The sequence below is a fragment of the Cheilinus undulatus genome, linkage group 23 (assembly GCF_018320785.1).
Source record: "Cheilinus undulatus linkage group 23, ASM1832078v1, whole genome shotgun sequence".
Lineage (NCBI taxonomy): Eukaryota > Metazoa > Chordata > Actinopteri > Labriformes > Labridae > Cheilinus > Cheilinus undulatus.
In genome coordinates this window covers 7221896-7235568 of record NC_054887.1, presented here as the reverse complement: position 1 = coordinate 7235568, position 13673 = coordinate 7221896, and the positions used below count along the sequence as shown (strand labels likewise).

Genomic DNA, 13673 nt, shown 5'->3' with positions numbered 1-13673 from the left:
CAAAAACATTCACTCCTTTTAAATCACTTCTTAAAACTAATTTTTATCGGCTTGCTTTTACGTGATGACGTCATACCTTTTTTATCCCCATTTTTATTATCCCTACTCTTACTATTATTATTGTTACTATCATGATTATTACTTATTTCTAGCATGTATTAAAATGTTTAACTCTTTTTTTTTTTTTTACTTAACTATGATCTTTAATTTTTAATTTTATTTACAATAGGCTATTCTTACTGTTTTTGCTTTTACCCCTTTGATGCTTGCTATCATTTTAGTGCTTTCCTTCCTCATATTTTATCTTTAACTTACTCACTCTACTCTGGGTAAATCTCATTCATTCAGTGAAAATAGAACCAAAAGATTTACTTGCAAATCTGCTTTACAGTTTTTCCACAATTGCTAAAATGCTTACTCAATTTCCCTGAACCAAATCCTCAGTGGCCTAAACCGGTTAACTGAATGAACCCCTCTTCTGGCACAACTCTAAACACCAATCAAGCACAATTCTTAGATCTCATTCACTCTTTTCTGCAAAACTCCAAGCATAATCTCACTCAGTAAAACACAATTTGCTCTGTGATTAGCGTGTGATGCAAAACAGTAACAGCAGTGTGTCAGAGTTTACACTGTTGATAATGATGAAACCAAATTAATATAAATCAGTCACCTTAGGAAGAAAAGTGTTGGTGAGAAGCAGTAGACAACAAAGAGGAGGGAGAATTTTATAGTAGTATGCGTGGTAATTATCAAGTGATTACTCAAGAATAAGGTGGTAATTATCTTGCAAATAGCTGCATTTAAACTACTCAGAAATATGGTAAAAACAAGGAAGTATTTACTTGTTAATAATGGATCAATTAGTAATTCCTCGTAATATTGTGGCAACTCTCTGGTAATTAGGTGGTATTTAACACTAACCCTAACCTATAAACTAAAAATTACTTGCACATTATTCAGAAATGGCTCACTTTGATTTAGTGTGCCAATATGAAGAAATTACCTTGTAATTACCAAGCAGCTTATATCAAAAAATAGCATCTTATTTCTAGGAAATTACTTGTCAAAATACATCAAATTACTATAGAAATGCCACAATATTATGAGGGTTAGGGTTAGGATAGAGGGGGGTTAGGGTAAAGGTTGGTGTGGAGTCAGGATAAGGGGTAAAATACTACCAAATCACCATAGAATTACCACTTTAATACAGGGGATAGGGTTAGGCTAGAGTAGTGTTAGGGTTGGGGGTAAAATGCCATGTAATTACCATAGAATTGCCCCAATATCATAAGACTTCGGTTAATGCTTAGTGTAGGGTTAGGCTGAAAAAGCACCAAATTACCAGAGAACTGCCACAATATTACAGGGAATAAGGTAAGGGTTGGTGTAGGGTTAAGATTAGGGGTAATATACCACCTTATTACCATAGAATAGGCACAATATATGGGTTAGGGTAAAGCACAACCTAACTACCATAAAACCACAACAATATTATAAGGGTAAGGATTAGGATAGAGTAGGGTTAGAGGTTAGGGTTGGGATAATGTACCTCCTAGTTACTATAGACTTGCCACAATATTATAAGAAAATACTTGACAATTAATATATTATTCCTGGGTATACTTCCCCAATGTAACCACATTTCTGAGTAATCACTTGTAAAATGCAACTTATTGCACAATAATTACCACCTTATTCTTCAAGAAATTACTATCCATCCATCCATTTTCTGTACCGCTTCTCCCGTTGGGGGTCGCATGGGGGCTGGAGCCTATCCCAGCTGTCACTGGGTGAGAGGCGGGGTACTCTCTGGACTGGTTGCCAGTCAATCCCAGGGCTGACATATAGAGACAGACAACCAGGCCTGCTCACACTCATACCTACGGCCAATTTAGAGTCACCAATTAACCTAATGAGCATGGTTTTGGAGTACCCAGAGTACCCAGAGAGAACTCACATATGCAGTGGGAGAACATGCAAACTCTGCAGTCAGCACAGACTCTGCAAACTCTGCAGTCTGCACAGAAAGGCCCTGACCGGGAAGCGAACCAACAGCAACAGTGCTAACCCCTGTGCCTCCATGCAGCCCAGGGAATTACTAGATAACTAAAATTGTTATCTATAGAATAACTAGGTAAATAGGGTCCACTAAAATAAAGTGCTACTTTACACTAGGTGACATTAAAGCTCCTGTGAGGAAGATTTGATTTGTTTTTCATTTCAGCACCCTTTATGGGCATTAACTCTTAGTTGATCTTGCAAATGTTGTCAATTATTATTTGCTAAGGATCAGTTTGATTTTTGATCATGCTGTGAATAATCCTATCTGAAACCTACCCCCCCCCCCCCGGCAGCAGTCAAAGTGACCCATATTACAATGAATAAACTGCCTTTTTTATTGTCTAGCGGACACGTTTGCTTTTGTTGGTCATAAAAAGGCCTGAGGTGTGTTTTTGCTCCATTACTGAATATGTTAGAAAAAAAACACTGTGCCAATTTGACAAGTTGCTCCAAATAAAAAACGTGATAAATGGCTGATTTTTATCATGAGTGTTCTCCATTGGTTTTTGAACTTTTTTAGATGTATTGATTTCTTCCCACCAAAGGCATGTGTCTCCATGTAACATGAAGTGATCCTTTTATGATACTGGATACCAGTATCCAGGTTAATATTTATCCTGGGAAAATGCCACAGCATGAATTTTACAGCATCTTTATATCCTGCATTTACTGTCTGCCTTGGGACTTTGCTACTGCTAACATAATCTAATGGCACTTGTTTTCATTGGCAGCCTGACTTCTTTCTTTTCATGCCAAACTGTTTGATCATCTTTAAAGTTGTAGCAATTTTATGCACAGTTAAAATGCAATTGTGAAAAAATAGTACAGGTGTTGTGGTGTGTCAGTCTCAAGCAACAGTACATATTTATTTATTTTTAATCATGTCTCAAAACTTTCAGGACACTGTTCATGACAGAAATCAGTACTTCATGTTTCCACAACCTCTGCACAGGCTTCATACTTTGAGTTTCCACAATCTGCATGAGGTTTTTGCTGAGTCATGCTTCAGCAGCTTTTTGCAAGAGTCAGACATGACTAATCAAACTCAGGCGCGTGTTTGTTTTGGCACCTGCTTTCACTCCACCTTCCCAGTTAGCTTAAAATGAGGGGCCAGCTCTTTCCTGGTTTCTGTTTGTACCAGACCGCTAGCTTGAAGTTTCACTGCTGCAGAAGTAGATCCACCATGATCCCTTCAGTCACGCTAAATAATGGAGACAAGATGCCGATTGTGGGTCTGGGAACATGGAGGGTAAGCCTGAGCATGTCACACAGTAATGTTTGGAACCAGTTCACCTGTGTGGGAGTTTTCTCAATAGTAGCAAAACTGTGGCTTTTCCTACTTTGTTTGAATCAGTATTATCTTTGTTTTTCACCTCATAAATCCTCTGTGTTTTTACAAATTGTTAAAAAAAAAAATAGAGACATTTTCGTTGTAACTCATGCAACTGAAATTCGATATCAAAAAAATCTCTTCAAAAAGTATAATAATGGAAAAAAAATTATATTTTACATTTACTCAATATTTTTATGCACAAAATTGGCATCTTTTTAAACATGTTCTGCAGTTATTTTCTCCTTTCTATGCTCTCATGTCAAGAAAATCTTGGTGGAATATATAGAAACTATTAATGCCAGTGGGCACAGATCATATCTCTAGCACTAAAGTGGTAAAATATAAGTTAAAGTATTAAAAAAACAATCACGCTATCGAATATTTATTATTTCAAATGAGCCTTCCTCATTGGGAAACAATTTTATAACAGAGAAAACATGAAAACAAGTCATTTTCTCACCAACAAAGTGACCTGTTGCATATTTTTTGTATTTTTATCTATTTTTTAAAAGCCAAAAATAAAATAGAATAAATTCATTTGTGTAAAATTATACCTAAAAAGAGCTTGAAACATGTTAAAATTAAAAGTTTTAAAAATCTGTAAATAATTGTCACCTCAGGTTAATTTAAATAATAATAATAATAGTAATAGTAATAATAATGTCAGTGTTTTCAATTGGGTGTTTTTTTGTTACAAGCCACATTGTCATAAAAAAATCTGTGTCATGGGTATTTTCTCAGATTTTGGAAAGACTGTATCGAGTAAGACTAATGCAGACCAGTCATCTATAAGAAGGATGTCCAAAATATTTGCCAAAATACACCAAAGCAACCAGTTACAGGATGATAACAGTTGGCATTCATAATAACAGTCATATTTAAACATAACATTTAAACATCTTCAATAAAATATTGTTGTATACAACACAAATAATCTATGTACAAAAGGTACAACAATTAACAAAAAAATCACGTTTGGCCTGTCTAATGCATAAAACACTGACATCACAGAGGGACGCTATTTTGTGACAGTAACAGAATTTAAAATGGTAATTTTTTTCAGATCTTGCCTCTTTGCTGTCTTATTCCACTGGAAAGCTTGTTTATTTCTCTTTTAAATGGTGCCACATTTGTAGGGAACATGCATGTGTGGGATGAGGGTCAAAGTGCGGAGAAGATGCAGAGAACACTATGCTGATAGAGTAACATCTTTTGGTGTTTCTTTCATGTTTCTATTCTCTTCTTCTTCCCAGGCTGAGCCAGGAAAGGTCCAGGAGGCTGTAAAAGTGGCAATACGTGAAGGTTACCGCCACTTTGACGGTGCTTACATCTATAGGAATGAAGGAGAGGTTGGGGCTGGAATTTCTGCTATGATTGAAGACGGTGTGGTGAAGAGGGAGGATCTGTTCATTGTTAGTAAGGTAAGGCTGAAGACCAATGCCATTCAGTCTGGTATGTTTCAACTAGAGATACGATTGTTACTGTAGGGAAAGCAGTGATTGCTAACATTGCTGACAAGCTTTGGAGAACACAACTCACTCATACATAAATGCTCTAGAGATTTATAATAACTTTTTATCAAAGTATAATCTGGCATTTGATCAGGGCACTGGCTGGTGTCTTGTTCCCTAAAACTGCACGAATACTGACACTGGTATCAGTACCGGGATCATTGGTTTTACTCTAAAGGAGTTATAAATGTTTCACTTTTTGTTTGTTTTTTGGCAGCTGATGGTTTGGATGACTTGTTTATCACCATGGCTGAAGTAAATTTTAATTTGTGCAGAAATGCATGTCAGTTTATCTTCAGTTATGATCCAACTTCATTTCACATTCCCATCCAGTGTGCCCTGTTGTATTCAATCACATGTACTTTCCTTGTTTATAATGGTTAACTGCAAAATGTAGTTCTAGCTTATAATGTATCAATGGACAGTAAATTACTAAAATGACTAGAGCTTCACCAGACTACTAGTAACACACACTTTCAGGTGCATTTCATGTGAATTAGCCGTATTGTATCATTATGGACATTTCTGCCATTCTACCAGAGTTGCTGCATAAAGCGTGGTATCTAGCACGAGTTTTTCTTGATACATTTTGAAATAAGTGTTTGAAAGTTTTTTTTTTTTTTTTAAGCTGGCCTAATACACCATAAACAACTGTATCATCCTTTAAGGCAGGGGTGTCAAACATCACAGCAGGGCTGGAGTCTAAATTTTAGCTTTAACCTGAAAGCCTAACAGGGTCGACATACAACTATAAACTGTCAACCTCATTTTTAACAGTGATGAATTATGGAGAAAAAAATTAGCACTCGTGATAAATGATTTTGAGATTTAAAAAAAAGTCAAAATTATGGGTTTAAAGGCTAAAAATCTGAGATAAAAAGTCTAAATTTAAATAATACGTTTAAAGACTCAAGATTCGATAAAAAAAGGTCAAACTTTTTTGTTCAAAAGGTCAAAACACAAAAATTTAAAGTCAAAATAATGTTTCAAAATGGCATATATATGAAATAAGTCATAATAATGGTCAAATAAAGGTCAAAATATTAGATAAAATTCAAAACCATGACTTAAGAAGGTAAAAGTATGAAATAACAGTTAAATCATGAGTTTTAAAAACTAAAATATGAAATAAAATTCAAAATCCTTATATTTTTTAAAGTTCAAATATGATATAAAACTCAAAATCATGAGTTTTAAAAGTTCAAATATGAGATGAAATTCAAAATCATGAGTTTTAAAAGTTCAAATATGAGATAAAATTCAAAATCCTTATATTTTTTAAAGTTCAAATATGATATAAAACTCAAAATCATGAGTTTTAAAAGTTCAAATATGAGATGAAATTCAAAATCATGAGTTTTAAAAGTTCAAATATGAGATGAAATTCAAAATCATGAGTTTTAAAAGTTCAAATATGAGATAAAATTCAAAATCACAAGTTTTAAAAGGTCAAAATATGAGATACATTTTGAAATCATGCATTTAAAAAGTCAAAATGTGACTTAAAATTTTTAATTTTGAATTTAAAGGTCAAAATTTGAAAAAAAAAAAGTTTAAGTCATAATTTTGAGTAGCAGAATTGAAAATATTAAATTAAAACTCAAATTAATTTCCTTTTTCCACTTTCCTGACTTTTTATATCATTATTTTTACTTGTCACTTTTTTCAAATTTTTATGACTTAACAAATACTGAAAATGTGATATCTTATGGGTCTGGTATAACTGCACCACATGCCAGATTTGGGCCCTGGGCCTTGAGTTTGACACTCTAACATCTCTGTTTGTTCCCCATAGTTGTGGAACACCTTCCACATTCCCTCTCTGGTGAGGGGAGCCTGTGAGAAAACCCTCAGTGACCTGAAACTGGACTACTTGGACCTGTACCTCATGCATTCCCCAATAGGACTCAAGGTTTGGTTATCACTGTTCTGTCTAGTTCTTAGAAAACTACTTCCTGTCTGTTTTTACCCAAGCGGCAACCTCTGGTCCTGAAAAATTAATCCAATGGGAAAGGTGCAAAAAATTGTAATACGGCGAGTGTCCACTGCAGTGCTGCAGGAACACTGGAAGTCCCATCTGAACACCTGTTAAAAAAAAGCTTTTTACACAAGAAATAGCCTGGTTTAGCCTGGTTCGAAAGACCAAACATGTCTCATTAGCTAATGTCTTCATGTGCTCTCCCTGTACGGGGGTGGGGGGTGAATTGTTTTAGTACCTCAATTATATTGAAGAAAAACCTCACTGCGCACTGATTGGCGCATCTCATTTGATTGACAGCTTGACTGGCAGAAGCTACGTTTCTGTCAACCAGAATGCTAGCTAGCTAGCTGACAGGAAGTTGAGCTTAGTTGGCAGGCCATTTGGTTGATCCAAAGTTCGGTTGAGACAGCGATTTCAATATGGAGCCCGCCACTTATTGGCTTCAAGAGCTGTTTGAGTCCATCTATTGTAATCAGACGGCTGACGCCACACAGGCTTTGTCCAGTTCTTTCTAGTCTATGGTTATAACTGAATAACAAACCTGACATTAGAGACCAGTGAAACAGAAACAAGTGAAGGCCTTTCAATGACATCACACCATCAGTAAGACTGGTAATGTTCTGAGACATACAACGTGATAACTCTTACTTTTTTTTGCACGTTTCAGCCAGGGGAGGAGCTTTATCCAATGGACGAGAACAAACAGGTCATTTCTGATGGCAGCGACTTCTTAGACACCTGGGAGGTAACTTGAGAGACTACACTGCCCATGACCTGAGCTTAGTCAAAATATTATTATTGTACCATATTAATGGACCTAAAAGGACATAAATAGCATGAATGTCTTTGTATAGCAATGGTATTGAAATATCTGGAGATGTTATTGAGCAATACTCAAGCACAACCAGCTGACTGACTTGCATTCATTATGAAAGTAAATATGAACGTACACGATCAGGTGAATTGCTATCAGGGGTGTGTAATGTGTCTTAAAGGCCATGGAGGAGCTTGTAGACGCCGGATTGGTCAAAGCGATTGGTATCTCCAACTTCAACAAAGACCAGACTGAAGCCATACTCAACAAGCCAGGCCTCAAATACAAGCCTGCCACCAACCAGGTACAAACATCTTTATTACACAATCTTAATTCAGAGATAAAATTATAAAGCTAAAGTATTTTGGCTTTTCTTCAGGTTGAGTGCCATCCATATCTAAACCAGGAAAAACTGATCAGCTACTGCCACTCAAAGGGCGTTTCAGTGACGGCGTACAGCCCCCTGGGATCCCCTGACAGACCCTGGTAAGAGGAAGGGAAATCCATCAAACACTATGGCAGGAGTAAACATCTATAGGTTAATCATTTGTTCTTCTCAAAAGGGCTAACTCCAATGATCCCATCCTGTTAGAGGACCAAAAGGTCAAGGATATTGCCAGCAAATACAACAAGACCCCAGCACAGGTAAGAAAGATAAAGGTGTTGACTTGTGTATATCATCCCCTTTGTCCTAATCTTTGAAAAGAAAGGCTGCAAAGCTGTAAGGGTAATGTTAATTATCAATGCAAAAAAGTTTAACTCAGCAGTGGCTTTAACAATGAACTTCTACTGAGGTAAACATTGGAAGCAAGTTTAAAAAATGTAGAAAATACTGGATGTTTTTGTTGAAGTTGCCTTGAGAACAACAAAGTAGATGGTGTACAGAAACCACAGTGAGGAGCTTCAGGTCCCTGTCAAAAATTATGACTCAAATTGGAGAATTTAACCATTGAAATTAAGATGGATTTTGTTGTAGTCCCGGAAAAATATAGCCAGCAAAGACTGTCAAAAAGGGCCTTGACTAGCTTTGTCTTTTTTTTTTTGCCAGGTTCTCATCAGGTTTCACATTCAGAGGAACGTGATTGTAATTGTCAAGTCAGTGACGCCACATCGGATCAAGGAAAACATACAGGTAAAATACCAAAGTGCTAAACATGATGACTGTTTTGTAATTGCAAATGTACTAAAGTTGAGAATAAGGAGATGATTGCTATTAGGGAGGTCAAAGACATCGTGTTCTTCAGAGCCCTAAAAAACTAATGTGGTTCACCTTAATCTCCTTGTCTCTCAGTTGTTCGACTTTGAGTTAAGTGAAGAAGACATGAAGAGTTTACTCAGCTTGAACAGGAACTGGAGAGGATTCAAAATGGAGGCGTGAGTAAATACAAACAAAAATGCAAACAGTACAAGCAGATGTACCATGCCTTTAAAAAGTACGAGTGTAAAATAAGTCACTGCATAAATATTCACCCCCTTTAAACTGACGGACCTAATTCAGCAGCGGTCCAGCAAATTGTTGCTAATAGCCCCATAATTCAGTATCGGTATTCCTGGCTACCATTACACCATGAAGACAAAGCAACACAGAGATAAGGATGCTGAAAAGTACTGGGATACCGAATATCCCCTGGAGTTTAGTTCAGTCCATCACCATGAAATGGAAGGAATATGGCACATGTGTATATCTGCCTAGATCAGGCCGTCCTCACAAGCTAAGGGAATGTGCAAGAAGGAGACTAGTGAGAGAGACCACCAAGACACCTATGATTACTCTGAAGGAGTTACAAGTTTCAGCAGCTGAGATGGGAGAGACTCTGCATACAACAACTGTTGCCTGGGTTCTTCACCAGTAAAATTTTATGGGGGAGAGGCGAAGAGAAAGCCACTGCTGAAGAAAACGCATGTTAAATCTGGACTGGAGTTCACAAACAAAGCACGTGGGAAACTCCATGGTCGAGTAGAAGAAAGTTCTTTGGTCTGATGAGACCGAAATGGTGCTTTCTGGTAATCCGACAAGACGGCAAACACTGCTCATCTCTACAAACACACCATCGCTACTGTGAAGCACGGTGGTGACAGCATCATGCCGTAGGGATGCTTCTTAGCAGCCAGCCTGTAGGGGCTTGTAAAGGTAGAGGGTAAAATGAATGCGACGAAATATAGGAAATCCTGATGACAATCTTACTCAGTTTGCAAGAGAACTATGGCTTGGGAGAATTTTGCAAAGAAGAATTAAAAATCAAATCAATAAAAATGTAAAACATGCAAGAGGGTGAATACTTTTTGTAGGCACTGTTACTTTATTCCTGTAGATTATTAACAGCATTATTTAACCTGCAAAAAAAAAAAAAAACACCTTTGAAGTTTTGTGTTCCCTCTCCGTTTCTTTTACAGGGCATCAAACCACAAAGACTTCCCGCTGAATGCTGAGTACTAACTCACCAGACAACATCATTCATGTTTTTACTGAACTTAATCGGTGAGGGCTAACGCTGATGTCATGATAAATGTCTGTGAACACAGTTAGAATTCAGATTGTTGTTGTTGCATGTAGTAAACATCATCACAGCATTCATTCAGTCTAGATAAGCCCCAAAGTTTGCAGTTACTTGCAAATCTACTTTCAGTGCTAAAATACTAAATCCCATTCTCTGAACCAAATCCTCATTAGCTTAAACCCATTAACTGAAACAATCCCCATTTTTGGCAAAACTCTGAACAGTTTTACTCAGTTAGGCACAATCTGTAGATCTCATTCCCCCTTTTCTGCAGAACTTAACACATTCTCACTCACTCGAATAGTTTGTCCTGAGATGCACCTGCAGAGGGTAAGCATGATTACAGCACAGTGTCACAGTTGATAATGATGAGGTGGAACCAGTCCAAGCAGTTTAGAGAACAATAGTGAACTGAAAGTTGATATCAAAGAAGAATGGAAACTATCTGAGAGTCTGAGAAGGGAAGAGGTGGCAGATTACATGAGGGAGGAAGAGGAGGAAGGAGGAGTAACTGTGATAGACCAAGTTCTTCCTCTTGGTATCACAATGAAGGAGGCTTGAAAAATCACACTCATGTCATGCAGTATATAACTAAGACTGAGAGCGGATATTTCAACTTGGAAAACTTGGAAATGTAAGCAGCTTTGTATCACTTACTGTAAGGAGCTTTACTTACCTGCCAACTCAGTTTCTTATTGTCTCAAAAATAAACCTCATTCTGGTGTGATCCTTGACCGCTGTGCTTTCTTTTTTGAGATGCATTGTGTTGTAAGGTTTGATTCAGTACGTAGATAAAACTGTCGGATGTGTCTGAATCTGTTTTGATTTTGCAAGAAGAAAGAAGAATCAGTGGTTTTATGACTGTGGTCTGAACTGTTTAGTTTGGGGTTTTTTTGTCAAATTTTTGGTTATGTGTCCGTCAACAGTGGGAACCTGTGATAATTATAAACTCTAAACTCCCAATTTTATCCAAAGACCTAGAAAAAGTAGCTTATCTCAGATTTGAGCTTTTTTGGATGAAAATGACATCTTTGAGAAATTTGAATTAGAATTTACATAGAACATAGAACAGAAACTGCCCTCCTAACAGTGACAACCTTCTTTTAGCTGCTGACAGAGGAGAGAGAGCATTACCTGTGGTGTGCCGCAAGGTTTGATTTTAGATCCTCTTTTATTTTCTATTTATAAACTCTCTCTCGGAAACATCATCAAGTACCATTACCTTTCCTTTCTTTCATATGCTGATGACACACAGATATTCCTCCCCCTGAGACCTGGTGATCCTAAAGGCTAAGCTCAGGGTTGGGCAGCTGGCAGCCCAGGGGCCACACATGGCCCTCTGTCTTATTAAATGCAACTGAAGGTCAATTTAAAATACCAATAAACTATAAACCTTACAAAAACAGTCAAAATCCACTGTGAAAGCATTAAAGAATATTTCTCTTATGATCTTTTTCTACTGGTATATTGTTTGTTTTTTGGGTTTTTAAAATTTATTTTCATTAAAAAACTTTATCTTATTTGTTTTTCTTTTTTTATTTATTTTGAATATATTTTAATTTCAGTTTTTTTATTTCATCAAAAAGTTCAAATTTAACTTAGGAAATTTTTGTTTGGTTTTAATTTATTTTTTCTTTATTACTTTTTTATTCAATCTCATTTTCTTTTTATGTCTTTAAAATGATTATTTTTTAAAAATATTAAATATTATTCCTAATTTATTTTATTTTTATCTTATTCAAATTTTTAAAAATGAAGTGTACTTAAATTATATTTGTAAGTTTTTTTCCAATTTGATTTAATATTTTTTTATTTCATTCAAATATTTGAATGTACTCCTTCTTAAATTTTTTTTGGTCATTTTTTAAAATTTTTTATCTCAGTTTATTTTTTTCTTATTCATTATTTCTTATTTATTGATTCAGTTCTTTTTTCCTTTTAAATAGATTGAATTGGTTTTAATTATTTCTGTTAATATTTTTGAAGGATGAATAAATGCAATTGTTAAGTATCAATTTCACTGCATTGAAAAAGCAGCTCAGAATTGATTTAACCCTGTCTGTATCTCTTTAATAAATAATTTTCTTTTGCACCTGAATTTAAAAACACAAATGCTGGTATAATAAATTGTCAGGAAAGAAACATAGTCATCCTTTCGTTGAATAATTTGTCATCACAGGGGTTAAATGAATCAAACTGAGAATTCTTCAGTTACCCAAATTCAGACATCAACTCCATTAAAAGTTCTCTCAGCCCAATCCTTTCCAACATCACACCAACAGCAAGAAATTTGAACAACACATCAGAACAGTGGTCCAGTCATGCTCCATTTAAATCAGATCTAAGATCATACCATGCTGCCCCCTGCTGACCTGGAAAAAGTGATTGGTTCATTAACCTGGTCATATTTGGATGAGTGCAACTCCTTTCTTTCTGGCACCACTAAGTAAAATGTCAGTGTTTTGTCCTCCATAACTTTTTTGTTTGTTTCTTATATGTTATAACTAAGTGATTATCATGATTTAAGAAAACCAAAAGTTTAAATATACTGTAAAACTTTTCTACATTTGACTAAGTTCATCTCCCTTTCTGAGAGTAACAATCACAAACCAAACTTTTAAACCCTTGAAAAACTAGAGCGTACTTTAATTGACCTACATACTTTCAAAAGTTTTGATCATTTGAAACTCTACATGATATGATCTGGGTGTTTTTTTTAATATCTAATAGTATCAAAAAGTATCATTAATTTAAAAAATGCAGATTTTTGAGTCAAATTTAACCCAGTGCTGCTGCATGTAAGAAGAAGCATTAAAAGTCACAAGTCAGTAAGTACTGATTTTATTCCAAGTCCTATGGTGGCTCCTAACAGTAAAAGTCAATGTTTATGTCTTTCAGAAGAGGAGGGGAGGTAATAGGAGACTGTTAAAGTTGCCACTGATTTCTTCTTTGTGCCATGGTATTTAAACACTGGACAATTAAGCTTGAAATAACTTGCTTTATGCAGCTATTTATGTATGAATGCCATTAAAGGCTCCAGCAGCTCCTTCAATCAGGCTCTCTGGTAGACTTTCTGCCCCCTTGTGGTCAAAACTCTGCATTCATCTGTGCAAGAAACGAGGACAAGGCTTTTAAATTCCCCACAGGTCTTTATTTTTATGTTTGACAACAGAGCAACCAGGAAGTGAAAGCAGCGATTTTGTAACACAGCACACATGATTTTAAAGAGCCACGTGTTACTCACAAGAAACAGCAGGAAGTATTGAGAATTAAGATGTTTGAGACAGATAATAGTGTTTTTTAAAGAAATTACAGCCAAATGTGTGCCAATAGACCAAAAAAAAAAAAAAAAAAAACCCTCGCTACCAGGTGAAAGTGGAGGAATAGTATGTAGAGCTACATGAGGACTGTTTTATTCAGCATTCTAGATGAACCACTCACACTTTAAGAAAACAAACATTAAACAGAAGTG

General features: G+C 35.9%; 1 protein-coding gene across 1 annotated transcript; it reads left to right on the top strand.

Moving 5' to 3' along the window:
* Window positions 1–3125: 3125 nt before the first annotated feature.
* On the top strand, window positions 3126–10928 carry LOC121505306 (aldo-keto reductase family 1 member B1-like). The gene is made up of 10 exons (XM_041780478.1): window positions 3126–3313; window positions 4651–4818; window positions 6704–6820; window positions 7557–7634; window positions 7885–8007; window positions 8083–8189; window positions 8267–8348; window positions 8752–8835; window positions 8995–9077; window positions 10098–10928. The coding sequence occupies exons 1-10, from the start codon at window positions 3167–3169 to the stop codon at window positions 10138–10140; spliced, it is 1032 nt and encodes a 343-aa protein (XP_041636412.1). The 5' UTR covers window positions 3126–3166; the 3' UTR covers window positions 10141–10928.
* Window positions 10929–13673: the final 2745 nt, after the last annotated feature.